Genomic DNA, 25508 nt, shown 5'->3' with positions numbered 1-25508 from the left:
AAAAGTTAAACTGATAAACAGCCATAGGAAATGTAATCGCTTTATGTGAATTTTTAACTTGAAGTGAAAATAACAAATGAAATTCATGTAGAAATAATGACAAGTTAAAAATGTACTCTTAATATGTATTTTAACACTGAAAAAGTAAGCACAAATATACAACATTAAAATCTGAGGGGTATTTTTAATTCAAATCCTGGTGACACGTATTTACTTCCATAGCTTGGGTTAAAAAAAATATCTGTCTGCTTATTGCTGCAAGTGAGTTTTCTGTTGCTGATTAGCATGTCCAGTTATCAGGAAACTAAAGCTACAATGTGCACCATGACGCTAAAGATGCTAAAGTTAACGTTTAATTCACAGCCTCTGATATGGAGCTAAACATGTTCTGTTCCATTGTTTTTAAAGGATCTGGACCACATTTGGCCATCATTATATAAAAAACTACAAATATGGGCGTGCTGTGGTGGCGTAGCAGTTGGCGCGACCCGTATTTAGAGGCCTTCAGTCCTCGATGCGGCCGTCGCGGGTTCGACTCCCGGACCCGACGACATTTGCCGCATGTCTTCCCCCCTCTCTTTCCCCGTTTCCTGTCAGCCCACTGTCATATAAGGGACTCTAGAGCCCACAAAAAGACCCCCTGGAGGGGTAAAAAAAAAATAAATTACAAATATCCGTCATGACCTGATCTTTCCATGATTCATGGATGTTTATTTTTATACTGACATTATTTAAGATTATCTGTTTTTGTCACTTAATGTGTTCCATATTTGTCAATGAGTTTCTAACTTCTTCTTTGTGTTCTTTTTTCTGCCTTTAGGTTAAAACTCTCATTTCAGTTTTAGTCTGTTTAATCGACTCAGTGCCACTAATCACACCTCCCTTCATCGTATTTAAACTCTATATTTTTTGCTAGATGTTGCTCCATATTTTCTTTTTTTTGTTCTCAAGTTGAATCCTGTAATTTCCTTATTTTGTTCTTTGTTAAATCTTCATATCTTCTTTTGGATTTGGAAAGCATGACATAGATGTCAAATTTGGGCTTTATTATTGCTGACATTTATTATGCTGAGCAGAGGTATTTATTCAAACATCCTAATTTAAAATTCAAGTATTTCTCGATTTACTAAATTCTCAACCACTCTGGGTTGGTTTCTTTGATGGACCTAATTGCAGTCAGACCAGAAGCAGTGTAGTATGAAAAATGTAAACGCAGCATAGACGGATTAACATTTCATACACTGGAAGAGGTGAGAAGTTTGACCTATCAGTATTCCTCACAAAAATAAGATTTTAACATTTAATGTCCAACTTTAAGGCTAATATACAGTTGGAACCAGAAGTTTACAAACACCAAGTAAAAGAACACACATCTCTTTTCCTCACTGTCTGGGATCAAACCAAATTCATCTTGTTTAGATTAGTTGGAATGACCAAAACCATTTTTATTTGTGAAAGTTTTAATTTAGTTTTTATGCTATTCCATACCGTTAGCATTAATTGCTTCGGTTTGTGTGTTTGAGTTATTAAAACTGCATGAATACATGTTTCCTTTCAGCTTTACATTTATAAGGTTTTACACTTTTATTTGCAGATAAAGGCTAAAAACTATGACAAAGTAGAGAAGGTAAGTGCCCTGAAAGCTCGTTTTCAATTATTCTGTTTGTTGTAGGATAAATATGTAGGCATTTTGCTAATTAGATACATTTTTGGAAAAAAAATAGCTTAACTAGAATCTTTTGGTGTGCCTTTTCAATAATGTTTAAACTATCGATGTTCATACGAGGAATTTTCCCCAAACACTTTCTGCTTCTTTCTTTTCACATATTTTCATCTCTATGTTACACGGTTGGTGCTTTTTCTCTTTATTGTTTACATCAGGTCCAGGTGTTTCCACTTTTCTTGTTTATCTTTCACTTCACCTTCAGCCTGCCACTCTTTTCCGCCTTCTTAGCTGTTTTTGTTATTTTTATTTATTTTTTATTTCAAACAGGTTTTGAGAAAACAAGAGAGCAAGCAATCAGTGGGTCAGAGAAAAACATGTGCATACATAATCAAAAACAAAAGGATTTGTTTACCACTGTTCTGTCTGAAAATTTGAAGGAGGAAGTGAACACTTATTTATTGTTTCCTCATTTTTCTTTACTTGCTCCCTTCCCCAGCTGCATCCACTCACCTCTGTTTAGCTCTTTTTTGTTGTTTCCACTCGTCCCCTCACTATTTAACCTCCTTCTCTCGTTCACTCATTTCATGTTTCCCCTTATTTGCTCCTGCTAAGATAATCGGTAAGTTTGTGTCTCTCTATATAAGTTTCCAGTGATCATTTCAAGCTCCTATCTGTTTCAAACCACACATCATGACAATTTAGCCTTTCTGCCGTTGTTTGCTTAGACAGTCGTCACTCTGATTGTGAAGGCAATGGTAAATAAATCTCTGAAATAATTTTGGTAATTCTAACAAGAGACATGTTGGTGTAAGTGTCGTTTATTGGTTTGTAAACTTTTGGTTTCAGATGCTGCCTTCCACAAGATATGTTAGTTTTTAACAGTGAGAGATGTTGAACAGCAAAACACATCAACAAACCACAGAACCTAATTTTTATGACTTACTCTTTTGGTTTTGGGCTGCTGTTTTACTGTCAGAAAAACTGTGGAAGCAAACTTTACAAACCTAGTACAGTTAACTAGAAGATTTATAAATTAAAGAGCTTGCTTATGGTGCAGAGATAAATCAGGACAGATGAGTGTCTTTACTATGCATGATGGATGCGGTGGTGCAGAAGGACATTCAGTAAGTTTATTTTGTTTCTTTCCAGTTTCACATAAGCGTAATCGGGCTGTTTTCCGGACATTTTGGTTTGCCTGTATGGAATAAGGACTCTCTCTGCTCACCAGAGTTAGATTCCTGAAGCAAACATGGAGTTAAAAATAGTGCTGTTAAACTCAACATCTCTATTATCACCGTGTTTTTAGGATGTGGCTGTAAAGCTCTGAGCTTCCCTGTGGCATAAAAGGAAAAAAATGTTTTCTCCAGAAATGTGGAGGACGTTTTCAGCTTTACTCTGTCGGGCCAGACTTTGATGCTGTGCTGCGTTCCTCTCTGATTGCACCTTCACATAGTTTATATCACAAAGTGTCATTCATCCATCTGTAGCTTCAGCTTGCTTTGCTCTATTTAATTAATTTATATTATTTTTTATATATTTAACTCTTTAGCTTTTGCTTAGCATAATCCTAGTCTGTTTTGTTACATTTGCTACCTTACCATTATGGTACCACCACAGGAACTTAAAAAACTAAAATGTTTTGTCACTGTAGCATTTTTATCACCAGTCATTGTCAACATCAAAGTGTCACAACGGTGCAGGTGAGGAAACCTCTCAGGAGTGAAACTGGGATCCAAATGACAGCCGGGTTTGAAGACGGCTACAATCTAACCTACGAATATTAAGCGCTCGCATAGTAATGGTGTAATGGGAACTGGCTGTGGATCGTAGTGCTGCAGCTGGAGTGATGCCATCTCAAAAATAGTCTTGTGCTTGTGTTTCATGTCCTGCAGAGCAAACAGTCTGATGGTACCTGCCTCTAACCACTTTTACTCCTTTTTCTCTTTTCTATTCCCATGATTGTCACCAAACTGCCTTTTTTTTGTAATTCCTCAGGTCTGCTCTTTTCCCCAGAAGTGAAAGTAGGTGCATGCGTTGACACTGACAAGAAGGGAAGAAGGAAAATTTAGCTGACTGCACTTTGTTTCTCTCTCTCTCTCTGTATGTGTGTGTGTGGGTGTGTACAGTATGTGCAGCATGTGGGCACTTTCACATGGGTAGCAGGGCCAAGGCCAACATGGAGGGAAGAAGAAATGAAACCTTTGGCAGTTTGCAACAAAACTTACTCTGTGTGTTTTTCTGATAGTCCTTGCCAGGGTGGTGAGGATTTTTCCTCAATCTGTTGCTGTGAGCCTGTGAATATTGTAGCCTTTGTTTTCTGTTTTTAGCAGATACACTCCTCTGCTGCTGTAGCCCAGCTACTTCAAGGTTTGAGATGCAGTGAATTTAGAGACGGTATTTTACATACTGTTTATTTTTCTTTAATATCAAAACACTCTGCTTGTTTTCCTCTAACAGCAACAACACTGTAAGACATATGAAGATGGTTTAAATTGAAAATGAACATCCAGCTGCTGCCTTAAAAATGTAATTTAAATCAACATAAAAATTACTTTGGTTTTAACGCAGAAATTAAAGTTGATTTAACAAGAGACAAGTTGTCTAATTATTGTTTTTTAAGTTCATTGCTGCAATTTAAACCACATAATTATTTCACAAGGGCTGCACAGTGGTGCAGTTGTTAGCACTATTGCCATGCAGCATGAAGGTCCTGGGTTCCATTCCCGGCCCGGGTTCTTTCAAAGAAAATGCAGAAAAGAGGGAAGGATAGGAAACAAATGGATTGCAGGATTCATGCAAAAATGACGCAGTGTTAAAAAAGCCTCAACAATGCAATTACAGTTGAATATTATTACTAAAAAAACAGTTTATTTGCTTTGATTGTGTCTTTTCAATTACAGCCTGCTTCAAATCATCAGCAAAGAGACAAAAGAAAAAGAAGAAAAAGATGGCAAACGGCAAAAATGTGTTGTTGATGTCTTTATTGATGTTTTAAAAATGTCTTTTCTACTCCAGACAGGCGCCAGTGAATCTGGTGGAGGAGACTGTTTTGGTGCAGAGACAACAGAACTCATGAGGCGTTCCAGTACTACTCAGAAATGGGAAATTCCAACTTCCCAGTGGGAAAAAAAATCTTCAAAACCGGAAGTCGGAGATCCCACTGGGAAACAGGAAGCAACTGAGACACAACTTGGAGGGATTCAAACTGTTTTTGTCACTATTCATAAAAACAAACTGTAAAAATCTCTTTTATGGTGCAGATGAGGAGAAAAGTAGATCAACCAACAACATTAAACAGGAAAACGTAATTAAATAACTAAAGTTAAATAAATATTAAATAATAATTTTATTAAATAACAATAATATCATTAAATATCTGTAAGTTGTTCACATCCATTCAGAAACCAACACAGAAAATGAACTGCAGAACAAATCTCCTTTAATATTTAATGACTTAAATATTAAAACTAGGCGTCCATAATATAAAATCCAGCTGGTTTTAGCCTGGATTTAGCCCTCTTTAATTCAGGATCCTAACGCCTCTGCAACCAAACGTACTGTAGAGTAAATGGAAATACATTTTGGTAGGTTGAACTGAAGGTACAGTGCAGTAATATTATTGAAAAATAAATTTGACTTCTTGGATTTAATTTTTAAAAAATCTGAATTATGTACAGAACATTGAAAAACACAAAATCTTACAAAGTATTTTTTGTCTAGTTTCTGGTGCAACTTTGTTAGTGCTTGAGACAAGACAAAACAAGTAACTCTTCATGAAGATATGAGCTTGTTTTCAGTCAATTATTCCTTAATATTGATGAAAATGTATTAGTTACATTGTCAGATTATTTCACATATAACAAGACATTTTTCCCAATAATAAAAGTGAAATAATCTGCCAGTTGAACCAGTAAAACAACCTCCTGTATCTTCTTTCGTGTTTTTGCAGTGATTTTATTTGAGAGCGTGAACTTTGTTTTTAGTACGCGTCGACATTACCGTCCAGAGTTTCACCTCTCCGGCGGATTCAGTGAAATAAATCCGCTCTCTCGTGTTATAGCGGGCTGAATCGCACCTGTATTTCCGGGCGTTTATCCAACCGTCCAGCAGCAGCGCGTGCAGGTGTGGCAGCGATGTCAACCCGGAAGTGAGTTGTTGTCAACATTGCGGGACGCGGCGGCCGTTGAGTCTTTCGCTCCTCCGTCAGAAACGATGCCTGGAAGCTGCAGCCCTCAAAGATTTGGCTACACGGTCGTGAAGTTCATCTTGTTCTCCTACGCCTGCGTGTTTTGGGTGAGTGTTGCTGTAATTTGGCGAGTTTTTCTGTTTGCCGAGAGAGTCCGACAGGCTGGCTGGAAGGGAGACTCGGTGACACGGAGCTTGTTTATGTCTGCCGGTGTTTGAGAATATAAGTTGTTTTCATTTTGTTTCGTTTAGTTCTACTCCAGTTTCCGATATACAGTGATTTATGACTGTAGCTCAGATTATTATTATTATTATTTTTTGTTTGTTTAAAACCTGTGGAGTAACGATGTCTCACATAAGAGTTTGCGCTTCTTATCTCTTGGCCACGCCCTCCTCTGCTCACCTTTACTCCAAATAGCGGCTGTTCTTGAGAAATACAGAGGCAATAAAATAAAAAACCAAACAGGAGATCTTGAAACTATGTGTATTTATACTCGGATTAGCTCATGATCAAGTCACTCATTTTGTAAACAAATAATTTGCTTCAAAGCACCAAATCTCAGTTTCTATAAAGATTTCCTCTAATTTGGAGTAAATTACCTGCCTCAAATTAGCTAATCCACATACTTATGACTGCTTATGTTAATCTATATTTATGTTGAATAAGATTTGAAGACTATTTTGTGAAAATGCTGTGTCAGAGCTATGACCACAAGCAGTACAAGACTCAAGGCGCATGTCATTGTGGTCAGGAGTCTGTGGGAAACACACAATCTGTTTTAAGTTCAAGTTCCTGTAAGTTACAAATCTATTAATTTGACTGATTTATTACACTCAGAGTAATTATATGTCAAGTGGGCATTTATATATTTTAATTATTATGGAAAACCCAAAATTTTGTTATAAATCAATGTCGGAATATATAAAGCTCTGGGAAAAATTAATAGAACCCTTAAAATGATCAGCATCTCTGATTTAACATTTTATGGGTATGTTTGATTAAATTAACATTGTTCTTTTATTCTATGAACTACTGACAACGTGTCTCTGAAATTCCAAGCAAAAATTTTCTATTTATTTGCAGACATTGAGAAATGGTCAACATAACAAAAAAGATGCAGAGCTTTCAGACCTCAAATAATGCAAAGAAAACAAGTTGATGTTTGTTTAGAAACAACAATATTAATGTTTTAACTCAGGAAGAGTTCAGAGATCAGTATTTGTCCGAATAACCAGGAGATTTTCAATGGGGTTCAGTGCAGTGGACTCTTAATTTTTTCCATAGATGTATATTCATTTGAATTATTTGTTGTGCACATTTTTTTCTCACTTATTCACCAGAGAGAGCGAGGTTTTTTTTAGTGGCAAGAAAACAACCCAGTGCTTTCTGAAATAAATCAATAGAATCAATATGAAAAATGTCTGTGCAACAGCAGCTAAGTGACAGGCAATTAAAAGCAAAGATCCACACAAAGAAACTAGATTATTTCATGATCAACCTCGTTTGTCTGCATTTTTTTAATGTTTCCCATTTCAGTAGTCAGGGTTCCTCTACATTTAAAAGGAAAACTCCTCCCACATCGCCTCATAATCGCCCAGAAAGATTATAATTACAGCTAACAGACACTTACCCAGGCTCGGGACACTAGGGCAGTCATTCATCCTGCCGGCCACCATGTTTTGGAGTTAAAAAATGTTTAAAGTTGACAGGAAGTTTGAAAATATTACTTGATAGTTATGTGTTTTTGGAAGACTGGAAGATTAATGCCTAAATACCAACTATTTAGACATTAAAAAGTATTTAAAAAAGGCAATAATTAAAAAAAAGATAAATTATCAATGCTAAGCCTGGTGGGGGCACAAGTAAAGCCTGGTGGCCCACCAGGCTTATAATGCACTGAAGGAAACCCTGCTTACCTAGGGAGATGGAGGGAACAGACTTGTCATAGCTGTTACCAATTTCTGCTTTACTCTGAGATCTGAGCTGATTCTGATTTTAATGGATCTTTGTTTGTTTTTGTTTTGTTTATAATCTCAGTGGCTCATGAAACGTGAGACTAATCCACTGGACTGGATTGTAGATTAAGGGGAGGAAACTGTGTTGCAGTTTACTTGATTTATGTATTATTTTAAGTAATTTTCGAATACAAGAGAAAACAGAAAACATTGCAAAGATGATTTCAGTTAATATCCTTAAAACATTTAATTTTAGTTGCTCTTTTAGACCCTTTAAATGATGAATGAAAACCAAAACGTCCTTATGAAGGGATATAAATCTTGACCATTTCTACTTTTAAGAAATCTTTGTGGAGGATCTTATATTGTTCAAACAATAATGCTGACATGTCACCATATAAAGACATTATGATATATTTCCATTTCTACATTATCCTGCATGTTAAACACATTTTTATCCCAGGTTCAAACATATTTGCATTTTAATGATGCACTTACAACATTTCAAAGTCATCTGAATTGTTTATTCTTTAAACAAAGAACTCAATTCAATGTTTTGCTACTGGAAAAATCAGTTTATCTATATTTGTTAAAAGATGCCAGCTCAGCAGGTTTTCCCTAAGTGTACTATAAGCCTGGCGGGCCACCAGGGTTTACTTGTGCCCCACCAGGCTTAGCATTGCTTATTTATTTAAGTTTTTTTAAGACTTTATAGTTGGTGTTCAGATATTAACCAATCTTTCAATAACACATAATTGTCAAGTGATATCTTTAAATTTCCTGTCAAAAGATTTTTAACTCAAAAATACGACGGGCTGCCGGATGAATGACTGAACTAGCACCCAACCACCAGGCTTAGCAAGTTTTCTTAGGGAAACCTTGAGCTTAGGATATTCTTAGAAGGATCATTTAACTTTAAAGAGACATATTCTTTAGATTTTTTTATTTTATTTACACCATGTAGGACCTCCCATGTCTCAATTCAACTGGAGCAAAATGCTGATATGTTGCATTCATCCTCTGATAGTCTGTCTTTTCCCTAACATAGGCAGCGCTGCAGCTGGGCTGCCTAATAGAAGGAATAACAGGCAGACTGACACTCCAGTTAAAAATCACTTATCTGTTTCCAAATCGTTTTGGCATAAACAAGCAGAGGACAGAGATGGCACAGAGGAAGCAGCAGCCGATTTATTATAGGGACTGAATGCTGCGCTGACGGTGGGAGGAGAGGAAAGTAATTCAGCTGCGTTTATTTTGCTTCCACAGGTTTCAACTCTTTTATAATAAAGTAATTTTCTATTCTGGGCCTGAGAAGAATGTAGTTAATCTGAAAAAAATACAAGCAGTTTTGGTCTTATTGTTTTCTCAAGAAAACGTAGACACTCAAAATCCACTCGGTGATTTATCGATTAGATGCGAGCTCAGCTTTTCCTTCTTTTAGTGAACGTTGTACTCTGTACTGGCTTTGTTGATTATTGCAAATATTGAAGTAGTATCCAAATGCAAATAGCACAGAGAAAGCAGTTTGGAGGGAAATCTGTGTTGCTTAAACGTTCAGAGATTTTAATTTGTTAATTGATACAGACGTGTCTGGCCTGCTTACATTCTCATTGTCTGTGTTGTTGAACAGGAAGTGCCAAGGATGTAAACAAGCCAAGTAACGGTTCCTTACAGTGACGCAACAATTGTCTGAGACATGAGTAATGTCCTGCATGCTCTGGTCAATGATTTAAGTAACAAAAAGACAATGGAGCTTTTTAAATAGGAGCTAAAACTAGCCATTAAGTGGATGAGAAAACCACAAGTTTCCTTCAGATTTTGGGTAAATCAGTAGGAGAGGATTTGACCAAATATTTTGTAAATATTGTATAAAATCCGTTCAAACTGCTAAGAGTTTAGTGGGACTGTTGAGGCAAAATCTGCTATATGTTTTTAATAGCTGATGCATGTTTCCAGTGTTAAACTTTGTTGATGGGCTTTTTTAGGTCTTTCTTCACCCTCACTTTTTAAAATGTCCACATCGTTCATGCTGCAGCAGTTCAACTATTAGAACATTTTGTATAGATTCTTCACACCTGCAGTCCAGGAAAAACTTAACCAGCTGGTTATTACTGAACTGCAATCATCTGAATCAGGAACCATCTAGAACATGCAGGGTAATGTACCTTAAGAACCTCAGGTACGGCCGTGTGCGTTCATGGCTGTACGTGCAGGACTGCAGATATAAATGACGAGTGGGCGGATCTTGGCTTTTCAGTTTTTCAGAAAATTTAATTATTATATAAGGCAAAATATTTTTTTGTAAACAGACTCAACAATGCAGACAAGCCAACATAGGCGATGTGGAGATTTTCAAAAATATTTTCTGTGCCAAATGGTTGTGATAATTATCAATATGTGGATTAAACAAATTAAAATATTTGTTTAAGCAAATATTTAAATTTGTTTAATCAACAAATTAGACTTATTTCTAAAAAATTGTCAGATTAAACAGTAAATTCTCTCAAGAATTGAAGAACTTTATGGATTAACAATCTCAGTCTCTTAACCGGCAATATTTTAATATGCAAACCTCATTTGCAGTACTGTTTAAAAAACCAAATACGCTTTTAGTATTTTAGTCTAAAATATTTTGGTGACTAAATATTCAAACTCAATTGTGATGGCTGGATGTACTATGTTTTGTTTTCTGAGAAACTGAATTGGGGGTTTTTATTGGTTGTAACGCATAACCACCAAAATAATTTAAATACTTGAAATAAATTAAATTTATATAGTGTATTTGTTTGTTCAAGTCATATACTGTTCTCAACATATGTAACAAAGTTAAATATTTGGGACATTGCATAAATGACGACCTGTCTGATGAACATAACATCTATAGGCAGTATCGTATGATGTATGCACAAGCTAATATTCTGATCAGAAAATTCAGTTTGTGTTCATCCTCTGTAGAGAGCTCTTTTTAAAGCTTTTTGTGCTCCACTGTACACTGCCCATCTGTGGCGACGATACAAAAAAAGCAGCCTGCAGAAGCTTTGCATGGTCTACATGAGGGTTCTACTCAGTGCCTGGATGGATTAGTGCTAACCTTATGTTTGTACATGATGCTGTACCCTCCTGTGCTGCTCTGCTCAGGAATCTTATGTACAAATCCATGTGAAGATTATCTGTGTCATGCAATAATATAATTGCAATTTTAGTAAACCCCGCACCGAGTACAGTGAGGTTTTCCTCAAGGTTGTGGCGTCACCATTTATTTGTGACTCGATGAATATTATGCGTCATGTTTATTTTTATCTTGTATTGTTTTTTTGTACTTATTTTGTGTTTATCTCTTTACTATGGACCTTTTTGTGTCTGGAATAAAGACATGATGATGATGTTTAATATATGGGTTAAATTTTTTATATAGAATTACAGTGGATCCCTGACTATTCACGTCGATATTCTCAGATTTTTCTAACTCCAAATTATTTGTGGAAAACGTACCTATTTTTCTACTTTTGAAGAGCACACACAAAGTATTTCAAAGAAAATGTTCTTTAGAAAACCTAAATATCTTGCCACAAAGCTACTTGAGATGTATTTGCAAGCAGCAAATGCAGGAGCGCCGTTTATTTTCCTTGTTGCTGATTGGCTGAACTCCCAAGAGCAGACCTAGTACAACTATGGACGTTATATTCTCTTAACACACATTAAGGTATTTTTGGTGTTTGACCTGTGTCAATCTTTTCCTCCAAAATGAATTTAATCTCAAAATAATATTTCAATATTGAGCTGCGACTGCAGAATATATCTAATATATCAGATTCACTCTGTTAGATTAAAAACCACCAATAAAGCAGCTATTTTAGTTTAAGAAGAAAAGGCAGAAAGTCCTGCTGTTTTGACTGTAACAACCTGCCAGTTCTAGGAAGAAAACAAGTTTTTCATGTAAAAGGCCTGACGATGATTTCACAGAAGCTGCACCTCATCCAGCTACGCTTTGTACAAATTCCTGAAACCAGTATATGGTTTAATATCATGGTGACATTCAGCAGGTTTTAGAATAAAATGCTTAACATTATAATTTCACACAGACTATTACGAATCACAAAGACATATTTAGGACATGATTTAAATAAAATTAAGCTATAACTCTGTGCAGACAATAACAACACAAGTCAGTGCTCTAAATTTTAAAATCCCATTGAGCTTACTAGATTTTGATTATTGACTATAAAAGCATCAGCCAAGTTTTTATTGCATCAATACAGGGAACAGAAAAATGGATATGGCAAGGATTACTTTTTAAAATACACATCACTCTGCTTATGAAGCTTTATTTTAGACATCTTAATTCGCTTTTAACGGAGAAAAAATACGTTGAAGGTCTGCAGGAGGGAGATCCTGAAGCAGCCAATCACCATCTGACAGACTAACATAATGAAAAACACAATTTAACACCAGTTGGTCTTTACAAGTTCAGTTTTCTGTTATATTAGACTGTCAGTCAATTATACGTAGAAATACTTTTACTGAAAACACCTTCTAGTTTTTTTTTCTTTTAAATTATACGTGTCTGACTACACAATTGCAGAGCTGGGTAGCAATGGCACAGATGAGAAAGTTGGAGTGTGCAGAGATAATTTATGATTTGGAATTTCATTACTTTTAGGCCATCAATTAAAACAGCACTGGCCGAGATTTTCTTGTATCAATAGCTGAAACTAAAAAAAACACAGGAAGGAAAACAATTCAAAAATCTCACCCACATATCAACCTGCTTATCTCGCTTTATTTTAGACATTTTCATTAATTCTGTCAAAAAAATATATGTTTAAAGTCCGCAGAAGGCAGATCCTAAAACGTTCGGTCAGTATATTTAAATACCAGTTAAATTAGACTGTCATTCAACAGAAATACTTTTATTCAGAACAACTTCTATATTTATTTTTATTTATGACTATAGCCAAACAAAAATAAGGGGAACTAGGAATCAGTAGCACAGATGAGGAAGTAGGAGTGTGCATAGATAATTTATGCATTGGTGTCTGAATCTAATTTACAATATTTTTGATTTTAAGTGAAAAACTATACATATTAATAGTTTATTACAATACTCCTGCAAGAAGTTACGTTTGCTGCTTGTGCAAAGGTTTGTGCTGAAAGAAGTGTGTCATTGAGTATCATAACGATGATGTAAATGTAAATATTTTGTAATATAATCCTTTTCTCTCCTGTTTTATACATGTTCTGCTGTAGATTTTAGGAGAATACTGTAAATATACAGGAAACTAATTTGGATTTGAAAGCTTTGAATTACTTTTAAGGATGGAGCTGATGTGTTCAATGTCAGTAGAATTAAAAACTATTTAATAAAACAGACTGACTTGATGAATCTGTTCATTTTGAGTCCGTCCCACATGTATCCAGCTCCTATCGGTGAAGGACTCTGGTATTCCTCAGTTGGACAGTATTTCTTGTTTAAATACATTTTCTCCTCTGTTCTCTGAACTGTTTCTGAGTTTCAAGTTTTGTTAGATGCTTTCACAAACGTACCGCGGAGATATTTTAGCGGTCTGGCAGCGAAACCTCGGCCTGCTTCCTTTATATCAGTCATCCGCAGCTTTAAGTGCACACAGATAAACAGAGGCCTGCCTGTGTTACTGTAGTTTGCTCCTCCACGGTAAAAGCTGAGGCAGAATATGCTTCCACCTCTTTTTGTTTGTAGTTTGATAAGATTGTAAAGAACTTAGGTTATGCTGTGCAGCTTTCCTCTTCAATGTTTTTTGCCAAAATGTGTTTGTATTGATTCAGAATTTGAATTCCTTCCAGACAGAGACTTTGTTTTGTTAATGGTTACAGTAGGTTTTAAATGCTCTTAAGGGTTTTCTTTTCTCCCTTGCAAGACGGATTAAATCAGTCTGACCCTACAACACATGGCGAGTTGGGACAGGTAAAGAAAAACAGGTAAAATAGTTTTTGATTTTGAATCTCTGACATCTACATGTGTGGAAAAACTTGTTTGTTTTTTCTTCTACACTTGTTTTCCTTCATTCTCTCCAGCATTTCTTTTAAAATATTAATAAAAACAGAAACCAATAGGGAAAATAAATGCCAGAAAATATTTAAAAAAAATTGCAATCTAAACAAATTTGCCAGATTCTTTACTTTTCCAAAAACCAGCCTAGTTATTCACTATGTAACTTGTTTTTTCTTTTTTTGTTTTTACATATTTGTTAAAACTGTCTTGACAGTTTGGTATGAAGCACTGGGAGTATTTCTTTGTTTTTTTACACAGATATGCCTCCTACCATACTTTCACGTCACAACAGTTTTAATATATTGATATAAAATATATTTCTTAATAAACATTACATATTGCAGCTTTAAGCATTAAAGGTATACCAAGATTTTAAAAAGTTACCTGTTTAGAACCACTAAAATGTTCTTTTAGAAAGTCATTTCATTAAGATAAAGTTCCTGATTGACGAGGGAAAACCAATGATTTCCCTCCTACCCGTTGCTGTGCACTGCTAGTCAGCTGGCTGCTATACCTTTCTTCAAAGTGTTTATTGTGGTGTTTTGTGTAATATCTGGGTATTTTTGAAGAAATGGGACAAGACATTTCTTCATTTTCTTGTGCTTGTCACCATCCTGTAATGGGGGAAATTTTCTGCCATATTCCAAAAGCAAACATTTTCAGTCTGAAAACAGGATTACATGTCTTTGGTTCTCAGAACTTCTAAGACCTGTACTTACATTTTCATTTTGAAAGCAGGACTTCATGTTTTTCTTCTCAAAACGTGTAACGCTTGTACTCAAAACGTCTGCTCTTTCAAATTTTCACTGTGCTTTCTCAAACCTTTCTCCTCGCGCTCAAATCGTGTCTCTGCTCAGAACAAATCTACACTTGCAAACCTTTCTGCTCGCTTGTGAATCATTTTCTGCTCTCTCAAAACAAAAAAGTACAGTTGCCTGGCAACCTGTCGGCCAGTAGAATGAAAGTGTTGTACTTGTCCGTCTACTGCGTGTGCCTGTGTGGCTGCTATATACAGTACATATGCTAGAAATGCGCTAGTAATTGATGCTAACAGCCTACAGGAGTTTGTTCACCCAACCAAAGAAAATGGATCTACAGAACCAACCAAGTTATAACTTAGTCACGACATGATATCTGTCTGTCTATTATAAGTTTATATACATTTTCTGTGAATGGAAAGATAGATAGATAGAATTAATTGTGCGATTTGGGTTTAACTTTTATTTTCTCATCCCACCAGTATGAGAAAATAAATGATCAAATCAAAATAATCAGTTGATTTTGTTGCAGTAAGAAAATAATTGCTTTTCTTTTCTTAAATACAAACATTCTTCAGTGCCACAGTAAAACCATGGTATTTTTACTGTAGTCACACCCAGGAAATCTCATATTAAAATTCTTGACAGTGTTACCTGCTTTGCTCTCTGAACAAATGTTTGCTGGCCTCCAGTTCTCACATTCTGCATTTTAATACAGCTGAATCCTCATCAAATCTCTCTGCCATATTTTTTTCCTGCTTTTGCAGTGGAATAAAAACGTAACACAGTGACTGTAAAGCAGCCCTCGGGGTCTACATTTTCACCTGCTATGACTCTCGAACCCACATTTTGAGTTGTGTCCCTGAATTCATATCAGCTTTATAAATTCACAATGGACCATGCTGCCTGCTGAAATGACCACATAAACACAGCAGGTGGTCTGTTATTTCACTTAGACACAGAATGAGAACCAGAAGTGAGAAAATGTCATTTCTTTCACACCCCACACTAAACAACCCATGAGTTAAGGACACATTCACATGTCAGCGGCTGTCTTCCTGTCAGCTGAATTTGCTGCTCTTCTGTCACTCACTGAGCAAAATGAAGAAACGCAGAAACGATGTTTATCCATTTGCCACCGTTTTTTTTATTTTTAAAGAGTCGTGGGGGGGGACACACAAAAGAGAAACTTACTGTGTTCAAAGCAGTTTCAGCATCTGAGTGATGACTTGACGAAACCAATGCTTTTAAAGATAAATAGTCCTCTAGATCTACTCTCCTTGTGTGTGCTCTGATTCTTATGAATGAGTTGCAACATTTTCTATGTTGGCTTTTGATGAAAGAACATTTAACAAAACTTTTAACTGATTTTCTCTCTATACTCAGGTGAAGCACATGCGGTTGAGCTGTTGCAGTTTTCAGCATGTGTCATATAAAGTCAACCTTTTTTTTTAGCTTTACATCATGTTATAATGTTTTTCCCACATCAAAAACATACCTAGTGTTGCCTTGATTATTTCAGGCATGTTCGGGAAATCCTTTAATCTCCATGGCAAACGTCAAGCGGTGCAAAACGCCTGGGTGGATCTAGCCCCGCCTTTGAGACACAGCTCCTCCTCCAAGCTGCAGTTTCTGAGCTTCCACCTCACAGATCAGCCTCTCCTGCGACTCCAACACTCAGCTCCTTCAGACTAGCCAGCAGCAATTAGCAAACAATCAGTTGAGCTCAATATACCACTTCTCATTGCAACACCTGTAAAAACGTTGTGAAAAGGAGGACCGATGTTGTAATTTCCTGAAGGTGGAGTTTCAGAATGAGCAGGAGTTTTTAAAGGGACAGAGACCCAATTTCAAGGTGTTAAATTAGGAAGAAAATTTTCCTTTAAGTCATACTTAATATATATTATAGCATTTATATAACAACTGAAGTTAATATAGTTACTTGATTGTGCTATAAAGTGACTCAATGTGCCTGGAAAACACATACTGCCTCTTTAAGTGTCTCTGTGCTGTGCTGTCATTTGAAACAATCACATTATTTACTTACTTTAAACATTAACCTTAGAAGTTTCAGATATTTGCAGCTTTTTAAAAGATTTGTTGATTTATTTGTAGACCAACAAATAAATCTCTTTTTTTCTATTTAAAATAAAATTAAACCTGTCTGTAGGAGTGTATCATTTCAAAATGGCTTCTCGTGTTGTTACCTGCTGCTAAAATGAGCACATCAGCACAGATATTTGCAGTGTAAATAGTCAAATTATTCTAAAGTAACCTGGGCAAAAACAAGCTGTGAGGGTGAATATTCCCAGTGGGGTGTGTAATTGTTGGAGTTTTGTGAGGGCAGAATTATTATAACTGTCAGAAATGACTCTGAGGATCAAAAATTAAAGCTTTTTAAATGAAAATCACTTTTTGTTCAGATTGAGGGAGCTATGGTTGACTTTTTGGATACACAAACATATGAGTTAAGCAAAAGTCAGTACAGGTGGGATGTTGTTGAGTGGCTTTTGTCTCAGTGTGAGGTAATAGGTCTGTAGTCTCAGCTGGAGTTTTCCTGTGTGGGTTTTCTTGCTCATGGAAACAGAAAACATGCTTGTTGTGGCTATTTGCTTTAAAATTGATCTTGAAAATGATGAAGTGTGTGCATGTTCGTTTGTCCAGGATGTTCCTGGGATTGACTGATTACCTGTCTAGGATGTACCTCACATTTCCCCCTGGGAAAACCTGCAGCCCCACTGAACAGCTGAGGAGTGTTTTCTCTTTGGTGTTACTTCACGGTTTTACTGTCTGAGAAACTTAAATTGTTCAAATGCCTGGATCTGATTCTGTGTTGCTTCATTTGTTACTCAGGGTTTCTAGTTCCACAGTTTGGAATTTAAAATTTGTATGTTTTGATAAAAAAAATTGGAAATATATTTTCATTTATAGACTTTCCTTCCATCCTGTTGTCTGAACACATTCTCCTTTCTAAACAAGGTGAGGCAGCAGATGGTTTCTATAACTGAAAACCTACATACAAGTGTTTCATATCAATCTATTGATAACTATTGATCAGTTTTTTTGTTTTAAAATAGATGAACTGATTCCAAACTGGTGACGTAACCAATCCTGTTTCATCCAGATTTTTATTTTTAAGCAGTTATGAGGCACAGTGGTGGAAACTTAAACTGCTGCTGCGCCAGTTACTCAACAAGCTGTTGCTAGGTAACCATGTGTTACTCAACAGGCTGTTGCTAGGTAACCATATGTTACTCAACAGGCTGTTGCTAGGTAACCATATGTTACTCAACAGGCTGTTGCTAGGTAACCAAAGAGTGAGCGAGTGAGTTGATGCAACCTTACTTAGCTGGCAGTGACAGGTTGAGTCTTCCTGCATCTCCCAGTTCGGTTTTGGATCAGAGTTCAGTGAAATCAACTATCAGACATATTATCTATTATTGATCACATGTCTTTCGCGACATATATTGTTATTGATCAGTCCTAGTTTCTATGCTCCTCAACTTTGGAGAAAGCTCTCAGAAACCTGAGATGTGCAGAAAATGTTGGCTGCTGTACAGTAAATCACAAAGGAAAACAAAACTTCTTTTTTTTTTACAGCAGGTTTTCAAAGAATCAGACTATGAAACGTTTTGCCTGTTGGAAGCATTAGATTGTAGCTCAACCTCAGGAGCTACAATCCTTTGATAGGATATAAATTTAAAACAATACTTCAATCTAGAGTTGGATTTAAATGTATGTCTGTCATTATTGTTACAGATATTTATATCTATAGTTTAACAAATTTCTTTTATGTACTACTTTTACTGTGACGCATTAAGCTCTCTGAGCCCAGTTTTAAAGGTATTTGTTTCTCCTTTGATGTCCTGTAAATCACTTTGGATTAGCTTATGTATGAATAACGCTATATAAATAAATCCTTCCTTCCTTCAAACTTTTGTTGGTTTTACTGAGGCATTGCAGCAATTGTTTAAACTGGATGTTAATTTAGTGAAAGGATTGTCTTTCACAGTTTAAAAGTTTATATATTCATCTGAATGTTTGCAAACATTTGCTATTGAAGTCTATAAGGAATAATTATAACTTTTTCCTTTAAATCTAACAAACATGGATATATTTCCTCATTAGTGTGAATAATAGAAATAATTGCCTTGCAGACAAAATACAACTGAGTTTTTTATTTGCCACATTACAACAGAAGGAATCTAAACGCGCTCCACAAAGGGATCCAATTAAATGCAGTTGCATATTATTCACTCCCAACACAGTCTCATGCAAATCCAGTTACATTCAGTGCAATTCTATTCAAATTATAATCCAGACAAACATAATACTGTAGGTATAAAGTCAAAAAGCGACCTGTCAATACTGTGGCTTTTCACAAGGTTTGGTTTTAAAGTTTATCATAATAAATGGTGGAATGAATGTATTGTTTCCTTCATCCACAATCTAACTGAAATTGTATCTGTTCAGAAATTAAAATAATCCACCCTGACTGATAATCTGTTGTGTTTCCAGCTTATAGGCACATTTATCCTGGCCATTGGCATCTATGCAGAGGTGGAGCGACTGCGTTTTAAGACCCTGGATGGTTTGTTTTTGGCCCCGTCTATAATCCTCATCCTGTTGGGAATTGTGATGTTCATCGTTTCCTTCATTGGAGTTTTGGGTTCACTGAGGGATAACCTGAAGCTTCTGAATGTGGTGAGTATTTGAGCCGTTTGTGGATTTTCTATATCAAAATTTAAAAAGGGAAAACTAAGAAGTCCTGTGATCACGGTGTTACTTTTCGTCATAAAATCCCGCTCTGTGAAGGGATTATTTGTTTACAAACACAGCGGATGTGCGCGCAACTCGACTGTAGAAAGAGCTGGGCCATCCTTTAAGTGATCTCTGGTTACCATGGCTACCCGCATTTATCTTGGTGTTTTAGCATTAGCTAGCATGTTGTCAGCAAACTACAAGTGTTTATCACAGCGCGATGAAATAAGCTTTGCTGCTAAATTGACATTAGTGAGTGAGATGCGTCTTAATAACTCATAAGCATTAAATGCAGGCGAGTCGATAAATGGCACAAATGTCAGATATTACTTACTTGCTAGCAATTTTGTTAACGGTAAGCTGATCAGCTCTCAATAAGAGATGTCGAGTCCTTTTAAATAAGACAAATGTATACATGGTGACCAATAAGGGCACAGGAATAAAGGGTTTTACTAAAATGAATGTTTTTATTAAAAAAAAACAGAATTTATTTCCCTCCTCTCTACCCAAATAGATTAAGTAAAAAATTCTGGGTAAAAAAAATAAAATAAAAAATTACCGTTTAAAATTTCCCTTTTGGTTAACTTTCTACTTATTTTGAAAAACACACATGGCCTTTGTCTTTTTTTTTTTTTTTAAGTGAACAGTGATAGAGATTAACTGTATTTTTTATATGCAGTGTCTTAATTGTGTTTGTCCTGTTTCTGAACCATTTAATTCAGTTTCTTGTAGAACATTTTTCCTTTGCCTCCATTAAAGCTGCAGCATTCCTGCTGTGTGTGCAGGCTTTGTGTCACTGGGCCATTTGATCTTATCTCTGTTCATTTGCATGCCATAAACAATCTGAGAGGTCAGTCATTAACATGATTAAAATGTACTTTTAACAATTGCAAATAGATTCAGAACTGTCCACAGTGTGATGCATCTAAAAATAAATTAATTCCCTGTGGTTAGCCTGCCTTGTGTTTCTTATTAAAAACCAAATATCTAACTATGTTTTCCTGTAATATTTAACAATTTCACATTTGAAAATGAACTGAAGCTGCAGGTTTACCAACAACTCAGCTCTACGCCTCCTGAAGATATGAACAGCATTTAACAGGTTTTCTAAGTGCTACCCTCCCATCAGGGTTATTGGTGTTGAATAGATCCTTTATCGTCTAAACATGCTTTTAGCATCCCTTCATCAAATGCTTCTCTGAAGAATCTCTTTTCTTTAGGTAGTTGCCCATTAAGGAGTATTGTGTAGCCTTCAAAACCTGCCAAGTTGCTCTGAAGCTGCCAAAAATAAAACTTGAGCTGCAGCCTCAATGCTCCATCTTGGATAAATGTGGTCAATTTTCACTCAGATTTGAAACTCTTTCTCCATGGGGCGCATCGACAGAAGAGGTTGTATTTCCAGTATAGAAAATTACAGAACCATGCTATAATTGTTTGCCAGCAGCCGTTTGGGAGGCTTTGCAATCTTTTGGGGACGTCCATACAATCCTATACTGTTGAACAGCAAGTGGCTCTTTGCTGCTTTGCTCACAGTTTAGATTTTCTTCAGGGTTTTGGCAAAAATATCAAAATCTCTTGGAGGTTGTATTTAGTAAGGAGACATGTTGTACAATATTCCTGCCCAGTAAACGACAGATTTAAATAAGAGACTGATGGAAAACAGCAACATGGCCGTCATGCCCACCGACTGGTATAAACAACTAAATGGCTTTCTTCCTCTGCAAAAGATTATAATCTATGTTCTTAATAGATTAGCAGTAGGGATGCTGTTTGTTCTTTAGAGTTTAAAACACCTAGTTGACTGTATTTTTGATAAACCCTGTAGTTTGTGATCCTTCCATTACATTACTTGAAAATGGCCTCAAAACAACAATATTATCGTTTATCGCAATAAAACAACAATAAAACAACAATAAAACAAAACTTCGTCTATGAGCTCAAAGAATATTCTCCTAGAAACTTTGTGGCTTGTCAACTTGCATTTTCTCAAATCTCAGTTTGGGTTTTTTTAAAGTTTTTTTTTCTCTGTCAGGAGACATCCTGGTTGTTGTTTTTTTTCATGTTACGGTTCAAAAAGCTGCAGCTGTTTTGTTCAAAAAGTGGTGTACCCTTTACATTAGAGCTCAGGGTGAAGCTTTCTAAAGAGTTTACTTATCTCTTCTTTTTTTCTGCCATCCTGATTGACTCAGAGCTGCATTTCCTATTGTGGTGTTGTGGGTGCTTGGTTGAAGTCTAATTAACCTTTTTATACGTTTTCTTTGCTGTCACAAGGTGATAAAGATGCTCGGAGATGGTTTTGTAGCCTTTACTACTAACGTGGGCATCTATAATCTTCTTTTTAAACTCTTTAGACAGCTCTCACCTTTATATTCTTTGCATAACTAGCATGGGTCATATTTATTCATTTTAACCCTCTATGGCATGGCGTTGCCCTCAGGCAACAAACCACATAGCTGTACCTCACATTGCTCCTTTATTTTATTTTTTGGGGGGCATGATTTTTGACATATTTTTGTCCAAAAAATAGTTCTTTTATGAATATAGTTTTTGTTTGATTTGTATTTCATTTCTCATAATCAGTGTAGACAATCTTGGTGTTCTAGACCAATGTTACCCTGAGGCAACAAACCCAAATCTGGTTCCAGGAGGTGTCAGAGTCCGATTTTATGATTGACATGTAATTAGGGACCACCAAGCTCCCAAAGAATGCAGGAAAATATTTCTTCCCCACAAAAATAAAAAGTCATGCCATAGAGGGTTAAATAGCCTGAGTTGCTGATTAAAAAGCTTAGTTTTACTATGATGGAAGGATCTCTCTTTAAGTCAGTCTTTCTCAAGCTGTGGTCCGTGGGCGCCCCCTAGTGGTCTGAAAGGTACTGCATGTAAACGACCGTTATTTTTTACCGTGACGTCAGCTCAAAGTGCGACGCTACAGCTAGCTTAGCAAAGGATTGTGTTTAAGAATAATAATGGATAAGTGGCTTAAAACCGGGTCGCTCAAAAGAAAAACTGAAGATACCAGTGGAAAGAAAACAATGCCAGGATTACTTATGTGATTGGAGGAAGTCAAGTCATACTTAATGAGAGTTTGATATGTCGTTCACTGGAGATTCGATTCTTTTGAACGGCTCTATGCAGTGAAAAGTAGGACTCCAGTCTCAGGTAATTTTTTACGACTTTGCTTGGTTAAGATGCTCTGCTCATATGTCAGCAATTGTTATTTTATTTAATTAAAAATCATTAAAATAAATTATTTAAATAAAATTGATAAAAATTGGTGGATAATTTTTGCATTTAATAGTGTAGAATAAAATTTTTTGTTTCTGCCAAAGCTACCCAAGTCAATTTTTTATTGTGCTATTAAACTACAAATAGTCCCAACATGTTATGAATGCACACAACTCTTCACAACTTCTTTTTATTTCCATGTGTTTGACATCATTGGAAAGCTTGAAATCCACACTTTCAGAACCTGTAAATTACTAAAAGCACCTCAAATAGATGTGTTCATGATTTATTATGACCAGTCACATTTACAAAACTACGCCAAAGTCAACAATACGTGAGTTAAGAGACTAATATTGTCATTTAAAGTTGTACGTATTAAGATCTTGTGTTATTGCAGGGCAATTTAACGTTAGTGATCCATGAGTGTTTGTTAAATGGGTTAAGTGGTCACCAGTCTGAAGAAGTCTGAAAAACACTGCTTTATGGGTACCAACAAATTTGTCCATGCTCATTTTACAAATTTATTTTCACAACTTTCACATACTGTCAGGTGAAATTTTGCATTGTTTCAAAGAGTTTAAGTGTAAGAACATTTTTCTTTTGTACCTTGGCTTTCTGTACCTTGGCTAACCTGAACTGCCTCACAATCCTTCCATTATCTGTGGATCAATTTTTGGACGTTGACTTGCATGAACTTTCGACCATTACTCCACCATTACTCCACATAGAGCAACTTCAGCTCCAGGATGTTACTAGAATCTGCTTCTTTCTGGTCCCTCTTTAACATTTTCATTGGATTAAGGTCAGGACTATGATTTGGCCTTTTCAAATCATTAACTTTATTTTTTTTATTTCTTATCTGTTCTTTGCAACAATGCCTGGTGTGCTTAAGGTTATTGTCCTGCTGCATGACCCACTTTCTCCTGAGATTCAATTCACATATATGAAACTGACATTTCCATGAAAATTTGCTGGTATTTTTCACATTTCAGTACACTTTTATTTGGATAATGACAGTTCACAACCAAAGCTGCCTCAGGGAAATTTACAAACAGAAAAAAAACCATCACATTTTCATTCAAGCATGCATTTGGCCAGCGTCTTCTAACACCATGAAACAAAAACGGCCACCGGTTGTCTAGATTGGTTTGGTGAAAGGGAAAAAAAGACGTGAGCGAGAGGAGCAGCAATAAGCACAAAGAAAGCAGAAGAAATGTTTGTATTGCGTCACTGAAGGAACCCAAATAACTTGAGGATGCAACAGTACAGGATTTTCTTATATGTAGCTAGTAGATGTGTATTTTTAACTCTGAGAAAACAAAGATTCTCAAATATAGTTGATGATAAATTTGAGTTTTACCAAATGAAAACCTCTAAGCTTTCAAAATATTAAAGTAGTTTATGTAAATACTGACTTAAAACTGTTAAATTTTATATTTGATGATTATTTGGTGCTGCGACAGACTGGCGACCTGTCCAGGGTGAACTCACCTGTCCTCCCTACCCCACGAGGGACAAGAGTGTTAGAAAATGGATGGATGGATTGATGGATTATTTGGTGAAACAAATGCTGTCAAACTATTACTTTTGACATGCAGCTACAAAATTTGTTTTTATTTAGCTGAATACTCCACACTTCTCAGCTTTATTTTTTGTTTTGTTCTTCAAGAATATTTTGAAAGGCTAGTATCATTTTGTAAATTTCTGTCACACTGAGTCAGAATAAAATGTTGGTTTGTATTTTGGTGTAAATCAAGAATAGCATATTTTCTTTCAATGTTTAGGATTCTAGATCGTCCACGATTCAAACGAACATAGATATGTGACCATCCAGACAGAGAAGAAGCGGTTTGTAAATGTGTTCTTGCTTTCGGAGAACAGAAAGATTTTCATTTAAACATTGATAAGTAGTTCATCCTTCCATTTTCTATAACCGTGTTAGATATTTAGTCATGAAGAAATGAATACAAGCAGGTATGATTAAATACTGATTTAACAATGCTGCGTTAACTTTTAACTTTAAAACAAGGAGAGTAAGAAACTCTATGATGTCATTGGACCTTTAACAGAACAAAGGAAAAATACTTTCACCACTCGTGAAGATTACATCCAGAGAAGAAAGTGCAAATCTGAAGGCCGCTTCTGGGTTTGCAGGAGTTTCAAGAGGCATCTGCTTTCACTGCCAGCTTCTAACTTTGTACGAACCCTGATCAAACTTTTCAGCCGTTCCTGGACCGCAGCTGAAGATGCAACGCCTGCAGGCTGTTTATCATTCCTGCATGCCCTAGGCTAGCCTTCGAGGAAACCAAGTTGCTAGCCAGTAGCTAACAACTCTTGACACAGAGCTGATCTCGCCTATTTGTTGAAATATGATCACAGTAGATGCGGTACCTGGGCAGTAATGGTAGCTTAGGATGATCATTTCACCTTTTTCTTATTGCGTAGTTTTAGTAGTTGTGTGTTGGTTGAATAAATTAACTCTGTGAAGGTAAATTCATTTTGTTAATGAACTCTGGTATATTTGAGAGAAGTTGTGTTTCTTCCATACGCAAAGTGTAGCATCCTGCTGTGTTTTCTTATTCCTTTAAAAGGAAGGATAAATAACTGATCAGGCAGGCAGGTATGATAAATAACTGAGACTGAATTCATTGTATTTATTATATATATTTATTTCTCTATGTTAAAAGTAGTGTCTGACTTTGTAATTTTTTTTTACCTAAATTACTGTTTTTATTGATAATTTCCATAAGGAATTACGATAGTTATTCATAACTAAAGTGAAAAATACTCAAATACATTTTGATGCTTTAAAGCAGCGATATCCTGGACAGGTTTTCAGTCCCTAAATATTTCACATTAGAACATACTACATTTTGTCTATTAATTTTACAAAACAATGTTTTTCTCTACCAAACCAGTGTTTTAA

At 35.9% G+C, this 25508-nt stretch overlaps 1 protein-coding gene across 1 annotated transcript in view; it reads left to right on the top strand.

The window, feature by feature from the left end:
• Positions 1–5769: 5769 nt before the first annotated feature.
• tspan15 (tetraspanin 15) overlaps positions 5770–25508 on the top strand; it is a 47866-nt gene continuing 28127 nt past the window's right edge. The window contains exons 1-2 of the mRNA XM_023332707.1: positions 5770–5959; positions 19112–19297. Coding sequence (XP_023188475.1) covers positions 5879–5959; positions 19112–19297 — 267 coding nt within the window. The 5' untranslated portion in view covers positions 5770–5878. The remainder of the gene's footprint in view (positions 5960–19111; positions 19298–25508) is intronic.

Source organism: Xiphophorus maculatus, chromosome 4, assembly GCF_002775205.1.
Source record: "Xiphophorus maculatus strain JP 163 A chromosome 4, X_maculatus-5.0-male, whole genome shotgun sequence".
In the NCBI taxonomy this organism is placed as follows: Eukaryota; Metazoa; Chordata; class Actinopteri; order Cyprinodontiformes; family Poeciliidae; genus Xiphophorus; species Xiphophorus maculatus.
Note: the sequence above shows the minus strand (reverse complement) of the source record. Positions and strands in the feature narration are given on the sequence as shown.